At 43.5% G+C, this 13,002-nt stretch overlaps 1 protein-coding gene across 10 annotated transcripts in view; it reads right to left on the reverse strand.

Annotated features, from left to right (window-relative positions):
* The window catches only part of LOC144009085 (receptor-type tyrosine-protein phosphatase mu-like), a 48,492-nt gene that overhangs the window by 6,242 nt on the left and 29,248 nt on the right, over positions 1-13,002 (reverse strand). For 2 of the 10 annotated variants that reach the window (XM_077508578.1, XM_077508582.1), the window contains exons 16-26: positions 12,510-12,546; positions 9,877-9,969; positions 8,569-8,701; positions 7,346-7,464; positions 7,209-7,277; positions 7,002-7,028; positions 4,177-4,364; positions 2,214-2,301; positions 934-1,010; positions 510-546; positions 299-396 (exon numbers count right to left, since the gene is read on the reverse strand). In XM_077508578.1, the coding sequence (XP_077364704.1) occupies positions 299-396; positions 510-546; positions 934-1,010; positions 2,214-2,301; positions 4,177-4,364; positions 7,002-7,028; positions 7,209-7,277; positions 7,346-7,464; positions 8,569-8,701; positions 9,877-9,969; positions 12,510-12,546 (966 nt within the window). Of the gene's footprint in view, positions 1-298; positions 397-509; positions 547-933; positions 1,011-2,213; positions 2,302-3,833; positions 3,849-4,176; positions 4,365-5,382; positions 5,515-7,001; positions 7,029-7,208; positions 7,278-7,345; positions 7,465-8,568; positions 8,702-9,876; positions 9,970-12,509; positions 12,547-13,002 lie in introns of those variants that run through there. The other 8 variants (XM_077508580.1, XM_077508584.1, XM_077508579.1 and 5 more) reach the window with 7 other exon arrangements.

Here is a 13,002-nt window from a genome sequence, read left to right on the forward strand (position 1 = left end):
CAACTTGCAATACTTGAATAGGTGAAGATCGGCACCTCACCATAAGGCTAATACTATTACTAATGCCAAACTCAAATCTACTGTTCTTAAAATTGGGGGAAAAAAATGTGTGCATGCGAGAGAAAATCACTTTGAGTCACTATGAGGAGGCAAAGTTGTCACTTGAAGTTGCCGTCAGGACATTTAACTTTGAGCTCCTTTAACAACAGGGGGCACTGTTAAAAAAGTCATGTCCTGACAGATGTAGTCTGGGAAATGGAGTCCCACATACACTGTTGTGAGTGTGTGTATTGCCTACCCGCCCCACCTCCACCAAGTTGGTTACCATGACGATGGCAGCTGTGTTCTCCTGCCATACCATTCGCCAGAAGTCATACATGGTCTCCTGCATGGGACCTGCAACATATGCCGAGACACACGTGTAGACACGCGCACACATGAATGTACGGCAACAGGTGTGTGGTGGTGTTGTGATGTCACGTGAGAATGCGGCGAGCACAGCTGCGGACCTTGCGTGGCGATGTAGTGGTTGGGCCGGTGGTAACCCTGCAAGCGAGACAAAGGAGACAAGCAATCAACTTTTTTTTTAATTCACTTGATTGACAGCTGTCGGGTGTGGGCGGAGTTTCGACTTCTGTTTAGTTAGGGTGTCATTGTGGCAAAACAAACTGGCGCGCGCACTTGTACGCGCCGATTTTTGTGTTTGTTTACTCAGTCAACACCACTTGCATCCAGGATGACCACTGTTGCCATGGAAACAGAGAGGGCCGCCATCTTTTGCTTTGACCTTTAAAGGCAACCAACTATTTATTGAGTGCGTGCGTGTGCGTGTTCGCTGGCTGCTTTTGCGCCAACGATGAAATACAACCAAGCTAGTCCATGTAGAAAGTTGTCGTCATTGTGTGTGTGTGTGTGTGTGTGTGTGTGACTCACATCGACATAGTTGGCGTTGATGTAGTCAGACCCCTTCTCTCCATCTTGAGGCTGCAGACGCACACGAGAATGGTCGTCTAACACGCACAAGCACACACACGCACACACAGCAATAGGTAAGTACATCGGTTTTCGAGATGAGAGGCTTCATTGAGCCGATTTTTTCATCATACAACTTTTGTCATGCGATTGTATTATACTGCCCCCGGTGGCCGAGGTGGGAACACTAGAAGGAGCAGTACAGGGAACTGAATTGAAGCAGGAGATCAAATCATCATTATATTATCAATACATCCATCCATTTTCTTCAGCGCTTATTCCTCACTAGGTTTGTGGGGGTGCTGGAGCCTATCCCAGCCGGCTTCGGGCAGTAGGCGGGGTAACACCCTGAACTGGTTGCCAGCCAATTGCACTCCACCCAGGAAGGCCGGAGCCTGGACTCGACCTTGCGTCCTCAGTACTGCGAGGCAGACGTGCTAACCACTCCTGCACCGTGCCGCCCTATCATTATATTATTATATCAATATTATAGTGTTATACAGCGTACCATTTACCATTTATTAAAAGTCTTTTACTGCCACACGTTGTCAAAAAAAAAACATAATGCCAGCCGATTTCGAGTATTTTAACTCATCTTTCAAGGCAAACAGAATATTGTGTGCTTTTACTACATTTACAATGTGAGTACCAAATGAAATATCACATTCCATTCTTACATTAGAAAAAAAAGTGTGTTTCGACCTTATTCCGTTCCTTAGTAATCACCATTTGGAAATAGATAATTTTAACAACATTGAGCGAAAACTGAAAACGAGAAAACAAGCTTTTTGTGAAGATACATTTTCTCCACAAAAGTGACTTTGACACTAATATTTTTTTTGTTTAGTGACGCTCTGTGAATTACTTTTAATGGGAGAAAGGCTTTTTGATCATTCACGTCATCCTTGAAAACGTTCTATCGCATCAAATTTCATGTCATGTTTCATTGTAATTCCATACACCGGCAACCCATTGAAAATAGACACAATGCTGCCATCGGCTGGGCATAGTTAGTGGGTGTTTTTGATTCCACAACCCATTGACCAGGCAGCGCTGCACTTAGATGTTGCACTGCCCATTGATAAAAACTGATGACGCCATTTAACATTTATGGCAGCATACATCTTTGATTTTACTGAACGTTATTAAAGGTTTTTGGCAGTCCAAGAGTTAAAACCACTTTTTTTTGTTTTTTGTTTTTGTAAGAAAAGATAAACGGGCGGGTGTGTTTGCTTACGTACAGGCAATGATGTTCCCGTAGCGATTTTTCATGCGGTTTTCGTCCTTCTTTGCCGAGTCCCAAGGTGCTGATTGACCCTCCAAGAAACTCTTAAGGACACAAACACAGCAAATTAGCAAAAACAATGACAACTAACTAACTAACTAAGCCATCAATCGGCTAAAGACAGTATCTATGTGCGCTCGGTCTGTCTGAAATCGTAAAAAAATCAAAACAAAGCATCTTTTTCCTTCGATTCTTTTCTTTTTCCTTTCTTTGTTCCTCACTTCCGTTGCTCATTCGCAGCTGTGTATGTGTATGTGTGCGTAACATGCTAACGTTATCATGCTCTGTGTCCTGTCATCTGTTTATGGGTCAAACTGTGGGAGGCGATGTTTCACTGGCTTGAAGATTTGCTCCCAATATGCTGCCAAGACGGCAGAAGAGATCCGAAAACATTCGGAGCAAACCAGGAGTGACCAAAACCTTCTTAAATGGAGGTTCCATGAAATGAAATTGAAAAGCGGAACCTTCTAGATCAGGGATGGGCAACTCCGGTCCTCGAGGGCCATTATTGTGCATGTATTAGATGTCCCCCCCCCCCCCCCTAACACACCTGACTAAAATGATCAGAATAGAATAGAACTTTGTCATTGTGTACACAATGAAACATTGACTGTTATGAGCCACCTGCATAGCTTTCTGATGAACTGATCATTTGAATAAGGCATGTTGGAGGAGGCACACATCTAAAGCAGGGATGGGAAATGCTGGTCCTCAGACGCCAACCCACCTGATTCAAATGATCAGGATAATTTATCAGGCTTCTACAGAGCTTGCTATTGAGCGGATTATTTGAACTGATAACGACCCTGCTCATCTGAATCAGGTGTGTTGGAGGAGGGACACATCTAAGACAGGGATGGGCAACTCCGGTTCTCTAAAGGCCACTATACAGCATGTTTTTGATGTTTCCCACGTCCAACTCACCTGATTCAAATTATTAGGATCGTTATCAGGCTGGCACAGAATTGTTTATGAAGAAAAGGGGGGGGGGGGGGGGGCAGGAAAAGAGAAAACAGAAAGAAAAAAGTAAGAAAAAGGGCAAAAAAGAAAAAGGAAAAAAAGAGGAAAATAGAAAGAAGGGAAAAAAAGGCTCCCGCAGAATTTGCTGATGGTGTGTTGGAGGAGGGAAATATCTAAAACAGGGATGGCAACTCCGGTCCCCGAGGGCCACTATCCTGCGTGTTTTAGATGTTTCCCATGTTCAACTCACCTGATTTAAATTATTAGGCTCATTATTAGGCTCACGCAGAACTTGCTTTTTATTTTTTTCTGGCAGAAAAAAAGGGGAAAAAGAAAGAGAGCGAGAGAGAGAGAAGGCTCCCGCAGAACTTGCTAATGAGATGATCATTTGAATCAAGTGTGCCAGAGGAGGGAAACGCCGAAAATATGCAGGACGGGAGTTGCCCTTCCCTGATCTGAAGGTGTCAACAGAAGTTTCATTTAAGGTGATACAAATTAAACAATGCGTGACTATCGGATGATTGTGACAAATGAATGAATGAACAAATGAATACATGAACGACTGTAGGAAAGAATGAACAGACGTTTTAAGTGGACAAGATGTCAAATTTCTTACCTCGTTAAGCTGTCCAATCGGATGAATTAATAAAGAAGAAGCAAGGGGGTTAATTATTATTATTATTATTATTATTATGATTATTATCCTCACTTCCTTTCCATCAACATTTTGAAATATAAGAAGTTCATAATTACATTGCTTTTACATCATCATTACCGTCATCATGATCATAATAAACACAAGCACACTGGACTCGATGTACATGCAACTTGTGTATGTGTGCGTATGCATGTGTGTTTAATGGATGAGCCCTTTGGGGGGGGTGTGGTGGGGGGAGGGGTCAGACAGCTGGTGGGCAAGGCAAGCACACACGGCGCCTCACAAGCACGAACGCACGCACCTCGTACTCCTCCTTGAAGCCGTAGCCCTCGGCACACTTCATCTGCGTGATGTGCTGCAGCAGGTCGGCCACGCGGATGGCGGGGTGCATCTGGGCCGGGTCCGGGTGGTAGGGGGGCGGCTCGCGCTCCGCTTCGCGCTGCTTCAGGTGGTTCTGGACCAGGCTGCTGGTCTCGCTGCTCAGCTCGTCTGCAAAAAAACACACAAAAATCCGCAAATGGCGTCAACTAACTTTAAGCGCCACAATGCCAAAAACCTGGACCAGGACATAAACCTGGAGCAGAATTACACCAGGTCACACCTGGTGCCACATGGTCCAAAATGCCTTTTTCTGGTCCCCACAAGACAACACGCACAACACAGATTAAAGGAGCAGTTTGCAGTTTTTTTGTTTTTGTTTTTTTAATGTTAAGGAGAGACTCAAGTGGTGCAGGGTAGGGGATGGACTAGTGAAGTGAGGCTAAAAAACTGCAAACTTGCCCTTTAGGTCACATGACTGCAGAGCCCGCGATAGCCATCAACTCTTTTCACACTGCAATTACTAATTAAAACCTCCATAGTCAACCTTTTTTTTTCCATTTTGTTTACTGAACCAAGCTGGGCCAGATCCAGAACTGAACCAGATTTAATACTTGCCAAGATACTTTACTGGGTCAGATCCAGTCATGGTTCAGATCTTGTCCACTACTGAATCAGTTCCATTTAAAGTCGAGATCCAGTATAGGTTCTGATCCAGTACTGAACCAATAGTATCCACGACTGGTCCATATCAAGTAGAGGCCAAGACGGAGACCCAAATGAGATCCGGGAGTGGTCGGTCTCCAAGAATGTTCACGAGCCAGCCCTAGTCCAGATTTCTGGTCTGGGTCTGGTTCCAGGTGAAAAGAGTTGCATTGCATTGCTTTCAGCAGACAAACCTCAGACCACACGTGAGTCACTAAACTCTCTGCTCTCATTGGCTGCCCTGCTTCCAACCCAACCAATCACGGCAAAGGGGCGGGGAAAGGCGATGAGATGAAGGCGGCGAAGGCTCATAACGCGTGACGCGACAACAACACCAATGGCAACCAATCGGAGTGGAGGAAACGGGCTTGATGACATCACAGATGGTGGCGGGCATGGCTCCATGCGCTGAGGCGGTAACCCAACCAAACTCCCACCCCTCGCCCCCATCCCGGCCCCACTTGGTCCAAATGCATCAACTTACCATGAATGGGAACTTTTACACACCGAAGACGACAAGAAGAAGAGAGAGAGGAGACAAGGTTTAAGCAACAATTTGAGCTTTCGCCTTAGCCCGCACGCAAGCTAGGCTAGCGCTAACACAAAGCTAGCATCACTCCGACAGGAAGCGGCTTCTTCCAGCCCTTTAGACCTTTAGCTCAATTAGCAGCAGGCTAACCTGACTCGCCTATCTCATGTGGCTAACCTGACTAGCCCAGCTAATCCAATTCCTTTCAGCAAACTAACTGAAAAACAAAAACGTGCCATGACGCTGGAGTGAATGTTGTCGCTTCACAACACAGAAAAATAGTAAATACCGGTACTACTTTTTAATTGCCTTTTTGATAAGTGTATTTGGTAAATACCTTTGTAGTGATTTGAGGGAGTCAGGAATGAGCATGCGACTGTTTTGGGGATCATGAATCATTCCCATTAATTTATATAGTGGGCTACATATTTGACATTGTTATTAGCCTTTGAAGCTAATAGCACCATTAGCCTCTGAGTTAGCATCCCAGGTAGACAGTGTTTAGCAGCATTTGGCTTCTTGCCTTCTACTATGTGAAAGTCAATTCTGACTAGTGCTGTTCTGTTTGGACATTTTACATCCCCAAATTGACCATTTTATAACTAAATGCTAAAATATCATCCGATATTGTTTTCCTGAAAAAAATACATGAAATTAAAGTGGCAGTCAACCCAAATATTTTATTTACAATATGTTGTATGTGCCCCCACTAGTCTAACACAACAATCCACCTGTTTTTATCCATCACAAGGGGTGGCCATTTTGTCACTTGCTCAACTGAGAATGACATCACTGTTAATCGGGTAACAACCAATCACGGCTCAGCTTCAGACAACTGGTCAGCCGTGATTGCTCTGTGATGTCATATGTGATCTGTGATGTCATTTTCAGTCGACAGCAAGCGACAAAATGGCCGCCACCTAGGATGGGAAACAGTTTTATTAATTTTACACAAATGCAATATTAATCAGAATGCCGTGTTTAGACTAATGGGGCTGCATAGAACATATTATTGCCAAGAAATTTGACTTTGACTTCCACTTTAACAGCAATTTTATCTGATCTAGTCTGCATTTATTAGAGAAAATAACCCAGGAAAAACAAATCAAGTGAAAATATGTGGTAGACTAGTACAATGTGCACTGTTGATTGGTCGTGCCTGGAAAGTGACGCAGAAGGATGACATAATTGAAATGCGGCCGTTGTTTTCATATCGCACATACTCCATTGTATCGAACAGGTCGAATTTGGGACAAACGTTTTTGAGGGCGTGTCCATGCACAGGTCGGAGGTCACAGACATGGATGCAGGATGGAGTGACGGACGGACGGACGCTCGGCGTTTTCCAGTCAAATGGACCATAATGGACTTGAAATCAAATCAACTCATGGGAAAAAAAAAACGAAAAAGCATGACTGACGACTTTCCATGAAGAAGCCAAGAGCAGCAAGCAGGGATGGAGGCAAGCCACAAGATCAACACTTCCTGCTCTGTCTGCTCATTTCCTGTCTCACTTGCTCACTTCCTGTTTGCTTCCTGTCCTATACGGGAAAGAAAGGAAAAAGACGGCTCACCTAAAATGGCGGTCGGCACTGACGCGTCTGCCCGGAAGCACGTACGCAGGAGTAGAAGTATGGATTAATTGCAAGTCACAAGTAAGGAAATCGGGTTCGACGATGATGAATTTCAAGATGAATGGATGAATGAGTGAGAGAAAGCATGAACAGGTGAACAGGTCTTCATCCATTTCTGAGTGAAGGATGACGGAATGAATTTGTTACCTGCAAAGTAGGACTTTGGAATCGTGCTGCTGTTTGTCTTCATGGTGAAAGATGACGCTGATGACACTGCTGTGCACACAATATCATCAATATCATCATCATCATCATCAATTGTGTATTTTGTGTGCGACACTCACTGTGTCCATTGAGGGTGTGTGCGTGCGTGTCCACCACGGTTGTGTGCTGCGAATTGTTAACCATGAGAGTCATTTCCTGTCTGGAGCTGAGCGTTTCCTTCCTCTTCTTCGCCAACTTCCTGTTGGCACCAAAAAAAAATGCCACACAGGTCAAAACATACATACACATACATGGATACCGACCGCATCTATTCAATCTGTGAGTGAGTGTGCGTGTGCATGCGTGTGTATTGGACATGAAAAAGCGTCCTTCAAGTTGACTTTTAAAAGCTTTAAGTATTTTTTCTCTTTCTATTCCGAGTGTGCAAATAAAAACATCCATTTGTCTGATTCACTTGGAGATGCGCGCACATGCACGCACACACATACTTTGACGCTGACCTGAAAATGGAAAAGGTAACAGTCATATATATAAATAAGTATGAAAAGCTGCTTTTAAAATGAAAAAAAAAAAAAGACCTCTTTGGATATGTGTGTGCGTGCGCGCGTCTATGTGTGTGTATCCTCCCCGAGGCGAGCGGCTGACCCCGCCCCCTCATGTCTTCTTCTCGTGTGCTTTGAATCGCCCGGAAAAATGTTTTCCTTTTTTTTTTTTTTTTTTTTTTTTTTTTTTTTTTTTTTTTAAACAAATGGCAAGTAAAAAAAGCTTCACTTTTTCTTTTATAACAAATATGAACCTCAAATGCGATCCACTCAAATCTGAAAATGAAATATTGATCATAATAATTACGATACGGAGGAATTTTCCTCATTCCTCATTAAGAGTTACAACGTGACGACAAACGTGTGAAAATCAAATGAAAAAAAAAAAAAAAAAATCAAAACTTGTGACGACTTTTTGCGTCGTCTTCATGACTGACACCAACGTCTGCTCCCGGAGCACAAATCAAACACACCCTGGCAACATTTAACTCTCATTAGAGCCCACTCGTTGCTCACATCTCACACACGCACACACAAACACACAGTAGCCTGCAGCGATTCAGCTTTAGGCGGCTGAAAAAAAGTCCACCAGTCTTTCATCTAAATTTCTCTCTCATCTTCAACATCTACAAACACGCGCGCACACATCAATACAGGCGAGAATTTAATGGTGATTAGCATGCACAAGCGCACACGCACACCAACAAACACACATGTATGACATCATGTTGACAGTGATTGATAGCTAGCCCTTTCTGTCCATAGCCCCGCCCCCCTTCCACCGATTTGTTGCTGTTTACCGTTTTTTCATGAGGAGGACAACCCCGAGGAAGATGATGATGAAGAGCAAGACGCCGGCCATGGCGCCGGCGATCTTCACCGTGTGGTCCGACTGTTTCTCGTGGTCCGGTTCGGGTTTCCTGGTGGCCGCGCCTGAAAGCGCACACACACGCACGCTGGTCAGCACTACGCTAACTCGGCTTGCTAGCGCCGCAACGCTAGTCTTGCTGTTTTTCTTGAAATTTACTGTTCATGGGAATTCAAAAGTATTTTCTTACATTTCCGAACAATGCTAATACATTTGTAAAGTAATAAGTATTTTCAAAATGATATCTTCTGTTGACTATTTGTTCCACTTGATCTTTTTTTTCTAATTTTGCACCCAACAAATACCTCATAAAAAAAAAACCTAATACTAACACTATTAAAACTGAAGAAAAACCTGATTAAAAGTATCTGAATTTGAAAAACAAAAGTCCAAAACTATTGTAAACCGAGTTCATCCTGATCCAGACTGGTTCGAACTGGTTCCGTCTGGTTCAGACCAGTTTTCAACATTGCCTGAAAAGTTGTTTGGTGGTCCCAACTGGTTGAAAACGGTCAGGGCCGTTTCGTAGGGGCCCACACCACTTTCGCACTTGCTCGAGAAAAAAGCCGCAGAAATATCTTTGTCACTTCCTGTTTTTCTCGTCAAGGTCAGCTTGACTGGTGACTTTATCAGCTCTACGCACACACCATAAAAGATGTTTGTGTATAAACGCAGATTTCTCTTTGCTTCGGGCTTTTTAGCCAGTCACACTGAGTGGGAGGTGTGCCTTTCTGTGTGTGTGTTGCATTCATTTACAACACACACACATGCACAGTGTCTTTTTTTTTTTTTTTTTTTTTGCACCGATGGGAGTGAGTGATGAAAAAGAGACCCTTTCAAAATAAAAGCCCCTTTAAAGGCAGCCGTTTGAGATTTTAGTCGATATCCGTCTTGTGTGCGGAATTGCCTGTGCACACTCGGTCCTCACTAGTTACTCAATTTAGTGCACAACTACTAGTACTAATAGTGAAGCGCTAGATGTTAACAAGTGAATTAGAATTTTATGTCATCACTAGCAGTACTAGTAGCACACAGTTGTCAACTAACTAGGAGCGCATGGAATTGTCTTTCCAGCGAGGACAAAGAGTTTACTAGTACACATGTAGGATGTGGAATAAATGCTCAGCAAACATCTTGCCAAGCAGCTGCGTGACAAGAAGAGCAACTGTCGGCGGCGGCAACAGGGGTCTTTGTGTGTACGTGTGTGTGCGTGTGTGTGTGGGCGCGGGCGACGTCTGACCTGCGAGCTGCTTGTCGCCGGCGGCGGCGGGGCCTCGGAGGCCGAAGCCAAGGGCGGCGTGCGGCGTGCTGAGCTGAGTGCTGATGATAGCGGCTGCAAGGAAAGGAAGGAAAGACGAAAAGGAAGAAGGAGCATGCAGACAGGCAGCGCAAAGGGTTAACACATGCACAAAACGTCCTGATGGTGGCGCCAGCGTTCGTGAGCACGTTACGCCAATGACAGCGGCGACAACGGCGCCACCCCCGCAGGTGTATTTTTTTTTTCTGTAAATTGCCAGACTTCAGAATTGATTCCGTTAAACAACGACATGGATTTTACATCAGGCACCTTGTTGGGCAGCTAAGGGATGCTCAAGAAGATGTGTTGAGTTTGTTGGAGACAACTTTTTCTTATTCATCCAAGCCCGTCTGTTTTGTCAGGCATGGGTGACAGAGAAATATTTAGGCCAATGCGATATTTGGCATAAAAAAAATACAGATTACCGATTTATCAGACAATTATTGTAATTTAAAAAATATATATAATGCAGAAACTAATTTCTCCCCTAATGCATTTCAATGGCCGTCAAATATTATTATATTCAGCCTGGTATTCTCTACAAATAAATAGGGATGTAACGATAACGGCATTATCTTGATATCGCCATATTAAAACTGCCACAATATATCGTTGTCGTCATGTCACGATATTGAAAGCAGCACATCTGTTAAATAAAAGTCGGGTTGATTTCCATTTGTGCAGTTCTAGTACCCTCTGGTGGCTAGTTTTTTAGTGCAGTTTAAGTTTCACTAGCCATGTTTTGGCCCTTCTATGTTAAAATCCACATGAATGGTTAATATGCATGTGAACCGAGTCGATATGTGTAGGAACTGAATGTGTGCTTGCATTAGAAAGTGCCTCAATATATATATTATATTTACATGTTTTTAATAAATTCATATTTTCATTGTTGCATTGTACAAAAGCACAATATTGTTGTTTTTTTAGTATGAGTTCTTTTTTATTTTTTACAATATTGTGACTTTTTTGTATTGCCAACCTCCTCACAATATCGTGATAATTATGGTATCATGACCTTCATATCGTGATAATATCGATGTTAGGATATCGTTGCGTCCCTACAAATAATGGGATCAATATATTGTTTAAAAAAAATGAAAAATCTACTTCCCAGAATGCATTGTGTAGTGCAACGCATTTAACTCATTCAAACGCAAAAACGTGTAAATACGTTTTTTAAAAATTTGTCCATTGTTCCATTTTTTTATATAGCAATAGAACAATATTCTGTGGGCTTTGCAAAATCAGTCAAAAACCAGTTGCTTCAGTGAAAATAGCTGGGAGTGAATGAGTTAATTAATGAAGTTATAAGCACATTCATCTTTCTCATATGTAGGGATGGGCAAATACCAATACCAGGTATTGGTATCGGGCCGATAACAGGCCTTACATCGAAGGATCGGTACCAGTATCGGCCACACTGTTGTGGCTGTTTCATGATCCGGAAGGAGAAATGACCAATTAGAAGAACAGAACGTTGTCATTAATTTCATGCTATTTTAAGGAAAAAAAATGTTATATTTGATTTTTAGGTCCTTCTTTCATCTGGGATTGTTTGTTTGGGGAAATTCTATGCATAAAGAAAACTAATAGTATCAGTACTTAGTATCAGTAACTAATCGAGTTGAGTACTGGTGTCATTCAGAAAAAACATGGTATTGAACATCCCTACATTTAACTTTCTATTGCTATAATGGGCGAAATAAGTGAAGTATCCCTTTAAGTAAATAATTGATTTGGGTTTGGTCTAGAGTATTACCCACGCCACAGAGGGTATATGGCACAAAATGGCGGATAGGAAGCGATTCCCAACGTTGAGTTGACAATATTTTTAAGACCTTACTCATCAAACCAAATCAAAAAGAAATGTTAGTATTGAAGGCAGAATAAAGATATTTAGTCAAACCAAAGGAGCAGCACATACGCGATGCGTGTTAGCATGTTGAGCTACAAAAAACATGGGGAAAAAAACCCACCGTGTGTGGGTGCGCGCATGTATGTGTGACAGTTGTGCAGTGGGGGGTCATTATGGGATGTTGGCTTGCGCGTACTCCCTCCTGATTGGTCGATAAATCCAAAGTCTGCCAATGTTTTGCACTCTCACCCCCCAGCCCCACACAATCCAAACAAGTTGACACGCATGGCTGGTTGGCTGCCGCAAGGTGACTGACAGCTGTCAGGGGAGGCCGCAGCCAATCAGCTGCCGGTGTCATTAAGCGCCACAACTGTGCACCAATAAAAACTGATTAAAGGCACAATAGTCAAGTGCTGTGCTGTGTTTGTGTGTGTCCATCAGCGGGGAAATCAGACTTTTTAGCGTGTTTAGCTGCTCCGCTTAAATGTGTCCCTGGACATCCATAGAGTGCCAGTCATTAGCATCGTGTTAGCATAGCATCCATGTCGGCGAGTGTGTGCATGAGGACACATGGAGGACACGTTAGCGTTTCACTTTGTCCCCCCCCCCCCCCCCCCCCCCCCCTCCCCCCGCAAGCTGGCTGGCTAAACTTTTGTTTATGGCTTCAATCCACAAACTCATTTCTAACCTACCAAAATAAAAGTCAAGATTGCATTACCTTTAGTGGCCACACGGACACAGTCAATCTTTGTCTCCTGAGAACACACACACACACACACACACACACACACACAGGGGTTGTAAACAGAATGGACAGAAGGAAAATGGCTGTGGCTCAGCCCGTGGCATTTAACAGCCAGCGCGCGCACACGCACGCAGGCACGCACACTTGGCGACTGGGTGCAAAGTGAGATGGAACATCTTGTGTCTTTCTGGTTTTAACAAACAGACGACAAATTAACCACAAGAGCTCATGAATATTCATGCGCACACGCACATTCGCTACGGCGGTGTGTGTGCGTGTGCGGTGTGGTGACAGTGAAAAGCTCTCCTGTCGCTGCATTATTCAACACGCACACACACCAATTAAACCTCCAAGCGTCAATAATTAACACACAACACAATAACATCTTGCGTGTGCGCGGCCGTAAACAATTATCTGTTTCTCACACGCATAGACATATGCATACACGCACACGCAAAAGTAGCAG

The sequence above is a fragment of the Festucalex cinctus genome, chromosome 20 (assembly GCF_051991245.1).
Source record: "Festucalex cinctus isolate MCC-2025b chromosome 20, RoL_Fcin_1.0, whole genome shotgun sequence".
Taxonomy (NCBI): domain Eukaryota; kingdom Metazoa; phylum Chordata; class Actinopteri; order Syngnathiformes; family Syngnathidae; genus Festucalex; species Festucalex cinctus.